This window comes from Oncorhynchus kisutch, linkage group LG3 (assembly GCF_002021735.2).
Source record: "Oncorhynchus kisutch isolate 150728-3 linkage group LG3, Okis_V2, whole genome shotgun sequence".
Lineage (NCBI taxonomy): Eukaryota > Metazoa > Chordata > Actinopteri > Salmoniformes > Salmonidae > Oncorhynchus > Oncorhynchus kisutch.
This window is the reverse complement of record NC_034176.2, coordinates 48,435,846-48,450,362: the sequence shown is the minus strand read 5'-3', so window position 1 is coordinate 48,450,362 and position 14,517 is coordinate 48,435,846. Positions and strand designations below refer to the sequence as shown.

The window sequence follows — 14,517 nt, the reverse complement described above, 5'->3', positions numbered from 1 at the left end:
TAAAAACTATCTCAATCAACCCAACAATGTCACCAACTCACCAAGCTTCTAAATCACGCATGCGTAGTACTAGGCTCATTCTCTGATCCTTTGATTTTTATGGACATGTCAGTTCATACTGCAAAAGCTTTGATGGGTTGGAGGACGTCCTCCGGAAGTTGTTATAATTACCATGTAGGTCTATGGAAGGGATTGAGGAGCACGAGCCTCCTAGTTTATTTTTGGATGGAAGTCAATGTAGCCAGAGAAGGTTGGGAAATAGCTGTCCTCTGGCTACACCGTGGTGCGTCCCTAGTGGGTGCTACACCGTGGTGCGTCCCTAGTGGGTGCTGTTGAAATTATTGTAGACCACTGCAAAACATTGTTTTTTTAAATCAGGTATTTGGTGACGTGAATATATAAAAAAAAAAATGTTTTTACTGAGTAGAATGTTCCTCCTCTGAGGAGCCAACACTGACATAGATACAGATGTAATACAGTGGCATATCTCCTGTGTTTCAGTTCATTGAGAATTTGGAGAAGTGTGAGCACCTGCAGATCCTCAACGTCAGCCATAATGTCATTGAAAAAATTGAGAAGCTTGAAAAGCTGCACAACTTGCGGGAACTACATCTCTCTAACAACATAATCCAGTAAGAGCACAGCACACTTAAACAACACCTTTTATTGATGTACTCTGCCATTGGGTTAACAGACTACGTGTATCAAACATTTATTATGATTGCTAATTGTAATATTGTTTTTTGTAATAAAACATTTTAAGAAACGTTGTTTCTTTCTGCAGTAAAATTGAGGGCCTAGAGCACATGGCAAGTCTTCAGCTTTTAAATCTTTCCAGCAATGACATTGAACATGTGCCTCTATGGCTGGCTAAGAAACTGACATCACTCCAGACTTTAAACCTTCAACGTAACAAGATCTCTTCTGTGAGTATCTCTGTTTTTCTCTGTCTTCTTCATCTTGCACCACATATGCACTTAATTTAGCCTGTTTCTATCTTTCCAATTGTAGCTAGTTTATGATTTATAATTTATTCAGGTCAGGGGTGTCATTTCAGCTAAACTTAAAGAATGGCAAAGTGATGGAGTGAGAGGATAAAACAACTTTTTCAAGATAATTTACTGCATTTCTACATAAAAACAAAATGCATTTCTACATAAAAACTAAATGCAATTTGGAGAACAGAATGATCACTTTGTTGCTGTAGCTTCATTCACCTCAATCAATAGGGAACGTAACATTCTACAAACACATGTCATAGAATAATTAGCTGCCTGCTACGCACTAGCTCAGAACCATGATTAAAACTAGTTTAGCCAAAGCCATGTACTACAGCCATCTTTACATCTGCAATGTGTTGAGAAAAAGTTACGCTATTTCCAGTAGCTGCGTCAATGCACTCTCCATAAAGCCAGCCAGTCATACAAACAGCCTTCCCTCCCTCTCCCAGGTGTCCGCATGGTCCTAAAATCTTTGGCTACGTAAATTTTTCAGTTTCAGCTAGAGATATCTTTTTTGCATTGGATGTGTCTTAATCCACCGCATCTGCGGTGAGCGGTAACGGAGCTAGAGTGGTGTTTGTCAGACAATGAGTCATCCCGAAAATCGTCTGAACGGTTTGGCCTACAAACTATTATGACCCCTTTATGGAAAGATGAGACTCACTCAGTCACTACAAATATACATGCATCCTTCCTAACTCAGTTGCTGGAGAGGAGCTCAGGGATTTCACCATTAAGCCAATGGCAGTTGAGTTTAATGATTGTGATAGGAGAAAACGAAGGCATTGCGTTTGTGCGTACGTACGTACGTGCATACATACATACATACATACATACATACATACATACATACATACATACATACATACAGTTGAAGTCGGAAGTTTATATACACTTATGTTGGAGACGCAAGTGTTATTTTTTAAAACTTATAATTCATTGTATCACAATTCCAGGGGGTCAGAAGTTTACATACACTAAGTTGACTGCCTTTAAACAGCTTGGAAGATTCCAGAAATTGATGTTATGGCTTTAGAAGCTTTTGATAGGCTAATTGACATCATTTGAGTCAATTGGAGGTGTATCTGTGGATGTACAGTGCCTTGCGAAAGTATTCGGCCCCCTTGAACTTTGCGACCTTTTGCCACATTTCAGGCTTCAAACATAAAGATATAAAACTGTATTTTTTTTGTGAAGAATCAACAACAAGTGGGACACAATCATGAAGTGGAACGACATTTATTGGATATTTCAAACTTTTTTAACAAATCAAAAACTGAAAAATTGGGCGTGCAAAATTATTCAGACCCCTTAAGTTAATACTTTGTAGCGCCACCTTTTGCTGCGATTACAGCTGTAAGTCGCTTGGGGTATGTCTCTATCAGTTTTGCACATCGAGAGACTGAATTTTTCCCCCATTCCTCCTTGCAAAACAGCTCGAGCTCAGTGAGGTTGGATGGAGAGCATTTGTGAACAGCAGTTTTCAGTTCTTTCCACAGATTCTCGATTGGATTCAGGTCTGGACTTTGACTTGGCCATTCTAACACCTGGATATGTTTTTATTTTTGAACCATTCCATTGTAGATTTAGCTTTATGTTTTGGATCATTGTCTTGTTGGAAGACAAATCTCCGTCCTAGTCTCAGGTCTTTTGCAGACTCCATCAGGTTTTCTTCCAGAATGGTCCTGTATTTGGCTCCATCCATCTTCCCATCAATTTTAACCATCTTCCCTGTCCCTGCTGAAGAAAAGCAGGCCCAAACATGATGCTGCCACCACCATGTTTGACAGTGGGGATGGTGTGTTCAGGGTGTTGCTTTTACGCCAAACATAACGTTTTGCATTGTTGCCAAAAAGTTCAATTTTGGTTTCATCTGACCAGAGCACCTTCTTCCACATGTCCCACTTGTTGTTGATTCTTCACAAAAAAATACAGTTTTATATCTCTGTTTGAAGCCTGAAATGTGGCAAAAGGTCGCAAAGTTCAAGGGGGCCGATAACTTTCGCAAGGCACTGTATTTCAAGGCCTACCTTCAAACTCAGTGCCTCTTCGCTTGACATCATGGGTGGGAAAATCAAAAGAAATCAGCCAAGACCTCAGAAAAAGGATTGTAGACCTCCACAAGTCTGGTTCATCCTTGGGAGCAATTTCCAAATGCCTGAAGGTACCACGTTCATCTGTACAAACAATAGTACGCAAGTATAAACACCATTAGACCACGTAGCCATCATACCGATCAGGAAGGAGATGCGTTTTGTCTCCTAGAGATGAACGTACTTTGGTGCGAAAAAGGCAAATCAATCCCAGAATAACAGCAAAGGACCTTGTGAAGATGCTGGAAGAAACGGGTACAAAATTATCTATATCCACAGTAAAACAAGTCCTATATCGATATAACCTGAAATGCTGCTCAGCAAGGAAGAAGCCACTGCTCCAAAACCGCCAGACTACGGTTTGCAACTGCACATGGGAACAAAGATGGTACTTTTTGGAGAAATGTCCTCTGGTCTGATGAAACAAAAATATAACTGTTTGGCCATAATGACCATTATGTTTGGAGGAAAAAGGGGGATGCTTGCAAGCTGCAGAACACCTTCCCAACTGTGATGCACAGGGGTGGCAGCATCATGTTGTGGGGGTGCTTTGCTTTTGGAGGGACTGGTGCACTTCACAAAATAGATGGCATCATCAGGAGGAAAATGATAAGCATATATTGAAGCAACATCTCAAGACATCAGTCAGGAAGTTAATGCTTGGTTGCAAATGGGTCTTCCAAATGAACAATGACCCCAAGCATACTTCCAAAGTTGTGGCAAAATGGCTTGAGGACACCAAAGTCAAGGTATTGAAGTGGCCATCACAAAGCCCTGACCTCAATCCCATAGAAAATGTGTGGGCAGAACTGAAAATGCGTGTACGAGCAAGGAGGCCTACAAAGCCGTGCAATAGATTATGGTCATTGTTGTTAGATTAGCGCTGAAAACGTGATGTAGAACATTGGCCTGTTGGAAACTACAACTCCTTACTACATCGCACAGTCTGGGCATGATCTGATTTATCTGTACAGAAAGTGCAGCGCAATGTGCACATTGAGCTCACAGAAAAAAAAACAACGAAATGGAATTCAGATAATTGAACCGACGTTGGTCAGTTAGTTGTTTAAAAACGGAGAAATAACCGCCATTTTGGTTAATCGCTCAGCCCTAGTTGTTTGTAAAGACCTGACATTTCATCCTGTTTTGGTGGGATGGAGTTTTGGTCCAAAATGTGTTAATAGACACATTTTAGGCCAAACAAGTGGTAAATTAGGCCAAATAGGTTGTACATTTAGTTAATAGACCAAATAGAAAGAGTTCCAAACAGGTCTACCAATAACAGCTAGTTTTAACCTCCCCGCTCAGACCACTCCAAAACAGTTCTAGAAAATTTCTTGCTTGAGAAATTGCTCTTTTGCTATGAAGCTTTTTGTTTCTTTTTGACTATTTTAATTGAAGGCAATTGCTTGTTACATAGTAATAATTTGATATTGAGATGCATTGGACCTTTTTTAAGATGGTACTTTACTAATCCTTAAAGGGGAAATTTGATTACACCAGCCAATACATTCTTGAGAATGTATTGGTCGCCTCGCTTTGCGTTCTTAGGAAACTATGTAATATTTAGTTTTTTTATGTATTGTTTCTTACATTGTTACCCCAGGAAATCTTAAGTCTTATTACATACAGCCGGGAAGAATGATTTGATATAAGAGCAACGTCAACTTACCAGCATTACAACCAGGAATACGACTTTCCCGAAGCAGATCCTCTCTTTGGAATACCACCCAGGACAATGGATCTAATCCCAGCAGCTGACCGAAAACAACGACGACGCAGAAGGGGCAGAGCAGTCTTCTGGTCAGGCTTCGTAAATGGGAACATTGCTCACCGCTCCAGAGTATACTACTCGCTAATGTCCAGTCTCTTGACAACAAGGTAGACGAAATTCGAATAAGGGTTGCCCTATAGAGAGACATCAGAGATTGTAACATTCTGTTTCACAGAAACATGGCTCTCTCTGATATGTTGTCGGAATCGGTCCAGCCACCGGGCTTCTCCATGCAATGTGCCGACAGAGATGAACACCTCTCTGGGAAGAGGAATAGCGGGGGGTGTATGCTTTATGATTAAAAACTCATGGTGTGATCATAACAACAGACAGAAACTCCAGTCCTTCTGCTCACCTGACCTAGAATTCCTTACTATCAAATGCAGGCCATTCCACCTACCAAGAGAATTCTCGTCAGATATAGTAACAGTTGTGTACACCCCCCAACTCAAGTAAACACCAAGACGGCCCTCAAGGAACTTTACTGGACTCTATGTAAATTGGAAACTATATACCTGGAGGCTACATTTATTGTAGCTGGGTATTTTAACAAAGCAAATTTGAGATCAATGTTACCTACATTTTACAAGCATATTGATAGCACGACACGTAGGGCTAATACTCTTGACCACTGCTGCTCTAACTTCCGCGCTGCATACAAAGCCCTCCCCCGCCCTCCCTTCAGCAAATCTGACCACAACGCCATCTTGCTCATCCCGGCTTATAGGCAGAAACTCAAACAGGATGTACCAGTGACGAGAACCATTCATTGCTGGTCTGACCAGTCGGAAGCCACACTCCAAGATTATTTTGATCACGCGGACTGGAATATGTTCCGGTCAGCCTCTCAGAAGGACATTGATCTATACGCTGACTCGGTGAGTGCGTTTATAAATAAGTGCATTGGAGATGTCGTACTCGCTGTGACTATTGAAGTCAACCCTAACCAGAAACCGTGGATGGATGGCGGCATTCGCGAAAAACTGAAACCTCGATCCACCGCATTTAACCATGGAAAGAGGTCTGGTAATATGGCTGAATATAAACAGTGTAGTTATTCCCTCCGCAAGGCAATCAAACAAGCGAAATGCCGGTACAGGGACAAGGTGGAGTCGCAATTCAACGGCTCAGACACGAGACGTATGTGGCAGGGTCTACAGGAAATCGGGGATTACAAAAACAGCCACGTTACGGATACAGACGTCACGCTTCCAGACAAACTAAACACTTTCTTTGCCCACTTTGAGGATAATACAGTGCCACCGTCGCGGCTCGCTAACAAATACTGCGCCCCACCCCTCTCCTTCTCAGTGGCTGACGTGAGTAAAACATTTAAACATGTTAACCCTCGCAAGGCTGCTGTCCCAGACGGCATCCGTAGCCGCGTCCTCAGAGCATGCGCAGACCAGCTGGCTGGTGTGTTTACAGACATATATTTAATCGCTCCCTATCCCAGTCTGTTGTCCCCATATGCTTCAAGATGGCTACCATTGTTCCTGTTCCCAAGAAGGCAAAGATAACTGAACTGAATGACTACCGCCCCGTAGCACTCACTTCTGTCATCATGAAGTGCTTTGAGAGGCGAGTCAAGGATAATTTCACCGCCACCCTAGACCCACTTCAGTTTGCATACTGCCCCAACAGGTCCACAGATGACACAATCACCATCGCACTGCACACTGCCCTATCCCATCTGGGCAAAAGGAATACATACGCTGTTCATTGACTACAGCTCAGCATTCAACACCGTAGTACCCTCTGAGCCAGCTAACGGTCATCAGCTAACCCCTAGCTCGGAAAGCTCTTGCCAGTTTGTATCCCTGTCCATATCCCTGGATTCCTATCGCAAGCTCTGAACCTTCTCACCTTCGCAGCTAACGTCCCCTGAATGCTAGCTGTCTAGAGCACAACGGACTGTTGGCTTACGAGGCCCATCGAATCCATTCCGAAGCCACTAGCTAGCAGTCAGCTATCCTTTGCTAGCGGTCATCAGCTACCTTTATCCTGGACAACTCTCGCCAGTCTGCACAGCGCCAGTCAAACCAGAGCTAGTCGGACTTATTCTTCTTCATATCTCCGGATTCCTACCACAAGCTCTGAACCTTTTTTATTATTATTTTTTGTTGTTGTATTTTTTAAAATTATATATATATTTTTTCCCCCACCTGGAATTATAGCAGCTAACGACCCCTGAACGCACAGCCGCTAATCCGCGGCCTGCTAGCTATCTAGCTATCTATTGGACTGCTGGCTTAAGAGGCCATTCGGACATATTTCTTTGGCCACTATACATATTTTGCCAATTGGCCTGGTTTACCACACGGAGCCCTGCTGATCCGTCCGCTGATGTAACTGCACGAGGGGGCCACAACAGACTTTCCTCCATCGCGTCATCCCTCTAAGGCCTTTCTGTTAGCCTGCTAGCCCCGTGCCGCTAGCTGCCTGAAGCCACGCACTGGACTTGTATGAACACCCGGCTACGCATGCCTTTCCCTAACGTCACCATGCGGTGTCGATTGCTGTTCTGGTTTGTAACTATTGTTTTATTTCACTGTAGAGCCTCTAGCACTGCTCAACACGCCTCTGCTAACAATTTAGTTCCACCTCCCACACACGCAGTGACATCACCTGGTTTAAATGCTATTTCTAGAGACAATATCTCTTTCATTATCACTATATGCACAGGTTTACCCCCACTGTATTCACATCCTACTGTACCTTTGTCTGTACATTATGCCTTGAATATATTCTACCGTATCCAGAAATCTGCTCCTTTTACTCTCTGTTCTAAACGTACTAGGCGTCCAGTTCTGTTAGCCTTTAGCCGTACCCTTATCCTACTCCTCATCCGTTCCTCTGGTGATGTAGAGGTTAATCCAGGCCCTGCAGTGTCAACCTCCACTCCCATCCCCCAGGCTCTCTCATTTGTTGACTTCTGCAACCGTAAAAGCCTTGGTTTCATGCATGTTAACATTAGAAGCCTCCTCCCTAAGTTTGTTTTATTCACTGCCCTAGCACACTCCACCAATCCGGATGTCCTAGCTGTGTCTGAATCCTGGCTTAGGAAGACCACTAAAAACCTTGAAATTTCTATTCCGAACTATAACATTTTCCGACAAGATAGAACTGCCAAAGGGGGCGGTGTTGCAATTTACTGCAAAGATAACCTGCAGAGGTCTGTCTTACTATCCAGGTCTGTACCCAAACAAATTGAGCTTCTACTTCTAAAAATGTACCTCTCCAGAAACAAGTCTCTCACCGTTGCCGCTTGCTATAGACCACCCTCTGCCCCCAGCTTGCCCCTCATCTATCTTTTGAGCTCGTGCTGCTAGGTGACCTAAACTGGGACATGCTTAACACCCCGGCCATCCTACAATCTAAGCTTGATGCCCTCAATCACACACAAATTATCAATGAACCTACCAGATATCACCCCAAATCCGTAAACACAGGCACCCTCATAGATATCATCCTAACTAACTCACCCTCCAAATACACCTCTGCTGTTTTCAAACAAGATCTCAGCGATCACTGCCTCATTGCCTACATCCGTAATGGGACTGCGAGCAAACGACCACCCCTCATCACTGTCAAACGCTCCCTAAAACACTTCTGCGAGCAGGCCTTTCTAATCGACCTGGCCGGGGTATCCTGGAATGACATTGACCTCATCCCGGCAATAAGGGATGCCTGGTTATTCTTTAAAAGTAACTTCCTCACCATCTTAGATAGGCATGCCCCATTCAAAAAATGTACCAGGAATAGATATAGCCCTTGGTTCACTCCAGACCTGTCTGCCCTTGACCAGCACAAAAACATCCTGTGGCGTTCTGCATTAGCATCGAATAACCCCATGATATGAAACTTTTCAGGGAAGTTAGGAACCAATATACACAGGCAGTTAGGAAAGCTAAGGCTAGCTTTTTTAAACAGAAATTTGCATCCTGCAGTACAAACTCAAAAAAGTTCTGGGACACTGTAAAGTCCATGGAGAATAAGAGCACCTCCTCCCAGCTGCCCACTGCTCTGAGGCTAGGGAACACTGTTACAACTGACAAATCCACTATAATTTAGAATTTCAATAAATGTTTCTACGGCTGGCCATGCTTTCCACCTAGCTACCCCTACCCCGGTCAACTCCCCGGCACCCTCCACAGCAACCCGCCCAAAGCCCCACCATTTCTCCTTCACCCATATCTAGATAGATGATGTTCTGAAAGAGCTGCAAAATTTGGACCCCTACAAATCAGCCGGGCTAGACATTCTGGACCCTCTCTTTCTAAAATTATCTGCCAAAATTGTTGCAACCCCTATTACTAGCCTGTTCAACCTCTCTTCAACATTACATAGATTTCAAAATGCTGCAGTGAAATTATAATTATCACTGCCAAATGTACATGTATTGATTCTTCTAGTTGGGCCATTTTCATTTAACTAGTTTAGATTTGAATATAAACCCCTTCATGTTCTGTGCAAGTTAAGTAGACAACGATACGTCTGAGATTCCCAAAGATTGGAAAGCTGCCGCCGTCATCCCCCTCTTCAAAGGGGGAGACACTCTAGACCCAAACTGCTACAGACCTATATCTATCCTACCCTGCATCTCTAAGGTCTTCGAAAGCCAAGTTAACGAACAGATTACTGACCATTTTGAATCACATCGTACCTTCTCCGCTATGCAATCTGGTCCTGGGTCTGGGTCTTGGACTTTCTGATGGGCCAACCCCAGGTGGTGAATTTTGGAAACATCTCCAGTTTGCTGACCCTCAATCTCCAGTTTGCTGACCCCAAGGGTGTGTGCTCAGCCCTCTCCTGTACTCTCTGTTCACCCACTACTGCGTGGCAATGCACGCCTCCAACTCAATCATCAAGTTTGCAGATGACACAACAGTAGTGGGCTTGATCACCAACAACGACAAGACAGCCTACAGGGAGGAGGTGAGGGCACTCGGAGTGTGGTGTCAGGAAAATAACCTCACTCAACGTCAACAAAACAAAGGAGATGATCGTGGACTTCAGGAAACAGCAGAGGGAGCACCCCCCCCAACCACATCGGAGGGTCAGCAGTTGAGAAGGTGGAAGTTCCTGGGCGTACACATAACAGACAATTTGGAATGGTCCACCCACACAGACAGTGTGGTGAAGAAGGCGCAACAGAGCCTCCTCAACATCAGGAGGGTGAAGAAATTTGGCTTGTCACCCAAAACCCTGACAAACTTTTACAGATGCACAATCGAGAGCATCCTGTCGGGCTGTATGATACAGCCTGGTAAGGCAACTGCACCGCACTCAACCGCAAGGTTCTCCAGAGTGTCGTGCGGTCTGCCCAACGCATCACCAGGGGCAAACTACCTGCCCTCCATGACACCTACAGCACCCGATGTCACAGGAAGGCCAAAAAGCTAATCTAGGACAACAGCCACCTGAGCCCCTGCCTGTTCACACCTCTATCATCCAGAAGGTGAGGTCAGTACAGGTGCATCAACGCTGGGACCGAGAGATAGAAGCTGTTTCTCAATCTCAAGGCCATCAGAATGCTAAACAGCAATCACTAACTCAGAGGCTGCTGCCTTCATTGAGACCCAATCACTGGACACTTTAATAAATGGTTCACTAGTCACTTTAAATAATGCCACTTTAATATTGTTTACATATCTTACATTACTCATATCACATGTATATACTGTATTTTATACCATCTACTGCACCTTGCCAATGCCGCTCGGCTATCGCTCTTCCATATACTTCAATGTACATATTCTCATTCACCACTTTAGATTTGTGTGTATTAGGTAGTTGTTGGGGGAATTGTTATATATTACTGCACTGTTGGAACTAGAAGAACAAGCATTTCACTACTCGCATTAACATCTGCTAACCATGTGTATGTGACCAATAACATTTATATTTTTTGTCTTTCTCTTCATACCTGGGACTGCTGCAGCTGCATGAGCTGTCCAGACTAAAGCCTCTGAAAAACCTAACAGAGTTGACCTTGGCAGAGAACCCTATAGCCAATCTCCCCCATTACCGTCTCTTCCTGGTTTTCCACCTGAGGTCACTTGAGACACTGGACGGGCAGCCTATCAGCCAGGAAGAGAGAGAGCAGGCCCCCCAGCGCTTTCAAATGGGTACATTGCAGTATTGCACAATCCCTGCTTAAAACCATGAAAGGGTCTCATTACTAGATGAGCCTTTGTATATTTTAGATACTTGGTGTGTATTCATTAGTGCAAAACTTAAAGTCCCTCTTCATTTTGGACCGTTTGCTTCTGTTAGTTTCCTAGTGAATATACAGTACCTCAGTACCACACTTAGGTTGTTTCCTAGTTGGCACTGTTAGTGGAAATGCCAACTCTTTTCATGCTGTGGTTGCAGAGGAGATTGAGCGTCTGGAGCAGGACCTAGAGTGTCGTGTGGCAGAGATCGGGAAGCTGCAGAGTGAGCAGGTGGCTGCAGTGGAGGAGCTTGAGCAGCAGGAGGAGCTCATTGACCAACTGCAGCTAAAGAGCCTGCAGCAACAGCACTGCCAGGCCCAGCAGGAGCAGGAGCTGGACACCAAGACAAAGCTGGTGGGCATTTATCGCAACATGCATGCACTCACCTAAACACAGACAGAGAGAAAGAGAGAGACACACACACACACCAGGGTTTCCGTTAGGAAAATGGAGTGCCGGACAACGTGACTGGTAAGATTTTTATTTACCGGCCATTTGAGAAATTTACCGGACCGATATGCGTTGGGTGAGTCTCAATAGGGCAGCCACCCACAGGGCTCAGAATGACAGATGGCATTTTGATTATGGCAATTCATCATAACATGCCAAGCAGCTACTGTAATGAGGCATCCGATAAAACATAATTTTCAAACATTTGCAAACAAATACAATTAGCGGGAAAACACCATTCTAAACAATGCACCTGGTGCGAGCAGTATATGACAGAGATGAACATCTTCGGTAGAAACTTGGTGAATCTAAAGATGCAACAACTAGGATGGGTTACTAATATACAGTGGTTCTTCCTGTAAAAGTTGTGTAATACTGCAGCACACCTTACGGGCTGCCGCAGAATTCTATGGCAGGTTATTTAATTGTCAGCCATTGTTACCATTAATGCTAGTTAGTGCTAGTTTGACAACCAAAGGGCATCCTTGAAAAGCATTTGATAGCTTTCAATATTGGCTGTACTAGAGAATTATTATTTTTTATTTTTTTAAGAACATAGTATATGGGATTGATTTTAAGAAAATTTTAATTAATTTGATTAATATTGTAGTCTTAAGAAAAACTAAACCATCAGGGTTTCCGTTATGAAAATATGGCGCTGTACAACATGACGATCGGGAGTAGGCTACAGTACTAAGAGCATAACATTTCCACATTTCCAATTTTTTTCATTACAGCCTTATTCTAAAATGTATAATATTTTCCCCTCATCAATTTACATACAATACCCCATAATCACAAAGGGAAACAGGTTTTTAGACATTTTTGCAAATGTATTAAAAACAGATACCTTATTTACATAAGTCCACCTGTGGTAAATTCAATTGTTTGGACATGATTTGGAAAGGCAAACACCTGTTTTTAGAAGGTCCCACAGTTGACAGTGCATGTCAGAGCAAAAACCAAGACATGAGGTCGAAGGAATTGTCCGTAGAGCTCCGAGACAGGATTTTGTCGAGGCACAGATCTGGGGAAGGGTACCAAAAAAGAAATCTGCAGCATTGAAGGTCCCGAAGAACACAGTGGCCATCATTCTTAAATGGAAGAAGTTTGGAACCGCCAAGACTCTTCCTAGAGCTGGCCACGTGGCCAAACTGAGCAATCGGGGGACAAGGGTCTTGGTCAAGGAGGTGACCAAGAACCCGATGGTCACTCTGACAGAGCTCCAGACTTCCTCTGTGGAGATGGGAGAACCTTCCAGAACCATCTCTGTAGCACAACACCAATCAAGCCTTTATGGTAGAGTGGCCAGACGGCAACCACTCCTCAGTAAAAGGCACATGGCGGCCCACTTGAAGTTTGCCAAAAGGCATGAGAAACATGAGAAACAAGAAACAAGATTCTCTGATGAAACCAAGATTGAAATCTTTGGCCTGAATGCCAAGCGTCATGTCAGGAATTAACCTGGCACCATCTCTACGGTGTAGCATGGTGGTGGCAGCATCATGCTGTGGGGATGTTTTTCAGTGGCAGGGACTGGGAGACTAGTCAGGATCGAGGTAAAGATGAACGGAGCAAAGTGCAGAGAGATCCTTGATGAAAACCTGCTCCGACTGGGGCAAAGGTTCACCTTCAAAAAGGACAATGACCCTAAACACACAGCCAAGAAAACGCAGAAGTGGCCTCAGGACAGCCAGAGCCCGGACTTGTACCAAATCGAACATCTCTGGAAAGACTTGAAAATATCTGTGCAGCGACACTCCCTATTCAACTTGACAGAGCTTAAGAGGATCTGCAGATAAGAATTGGAGAAACTCCCCAAATACAGGAGTGCCAAGCTTGTAGCGTCGTACCCAAGAAGACGTGAGGCTGTAATCGCTGCCAAAGGTGCTTCAACAAAGTACTGAGTAAAGGGTTTGAATACCTATGTAAATGTGATATTTCAGTTTTTGTTATTTTTATACATTTTTAAAAATGTATTAACCTGTTTTTTTGCATTGTCGTTATGGGGTATTGTGTGTAGATTGATGAGAGGGAAAAAACGTTTTAATCAATTTGAGAATTATCCTTTCACGTAGCAAAATGTGGAAAAATAATAATTTCCGAAGCACTATATAGCCGCCAATGATCACGGTGTATTCGTATGGCAGAGGCTGGTGCTCTCACATTAGTTAAATTCTTTGTTTTATATTTTTTGCCTTTTAAGATTTTTATGATTAAGCACTTGACAAAAAAAGTATATAATTGCCTCTGTGGTTGGATTTTCATACAAGGTAAGACATGCCTCATAATATGATGTAAATAATTCAGGTTTCAAACAATTAACTAAGTGCGTACTGCCCCCAGCTCTCATTGTAGAGTGGTGGGTGACGTGCTGAAAGCTTGCCTACCTTTGTTTTATCTACTGGTCAATTTGGCCGGCAACAATTTTATTCATGGGCTTTTCATTTTATTAGACAAAACCCGTCAATTACCACCTAACGGAAATCCTGACACACACACACAAACACGCAAATTGTCATATAGGAAGGAGCTCCTTGATGAACAACGATGCATTTACGTGTCCTCTAAACTCTTCGTGCCTTCCTCTTCATCTTTATCTCGTCTTTCTGTGCCCATAGCTATTTTCCCGGCCTCTAGTTGATCCTTTCCTGAAGGTAGTATTGCATGGTGTGGTATAGTGTTTGTGTGTATAGAAAGCAAATTCTTTAGTTTTTTTATTGCTCATTGTTCACATGATTTCTTAATGGCCTTTTAAGTCATGCACCCAGGTTGCGTCAAACAAACAAAACACTAACCTTTTCAGATCGGTACATCTACTCTTTATGAATACAGGCCATGATCATGTCTTCAACCATTTTTCTCATTTGCTCTTTGCATGAATTTTCTGTTTGTTTTCCCACTGCATCGGTCTCTTCAGCCTCCTTCATTGCCTGCTCCTCTACTGGATGCTATTTGTCAGGTACTCTGAAGACACACAG

At 43.4% G+C, this 14,517-nt stretch overlaps 1 protein-coding gene across 5 annotated transcripts in view; it reads left to right on the top strand.

Moving 5' to 3' along the window:
• Positions 1 to 14,517, top strand: part of cntrl (centriolin) — a 118,722-nt gene that overhangs the window by 15,299 nt on the left and 88,906 nt on the right. For 3 of the 5 annotated variants that reach the window (XM_031807487.1, XM_031807478.1, XM_031807475.1), the window contains exons 4-7: positions 502 to 632; positions 785 to 926; positions 10,813 to 10,999; positions 11,247 to 11,440. In XM_031807487.1, the coding sequence (XP_031663347.1) occupies positions 502 to 632; positions 785 to 926; positions 10,813 to 10,999; positions 11,247 to 11,440 (654 nt within the window). Of the gene's footprint in view, positions 1 to 501; positions 633 to 784; positions 927 to 10,812; positions 11,000 to 11,246; positions 11,441 to 14,395; positions 14,499 to 14,517 lie in introns of those variants that run through there. The other 2 variants (XM_031807495.1, XM_031807502.1) reach the window with 2 other exon arrangements.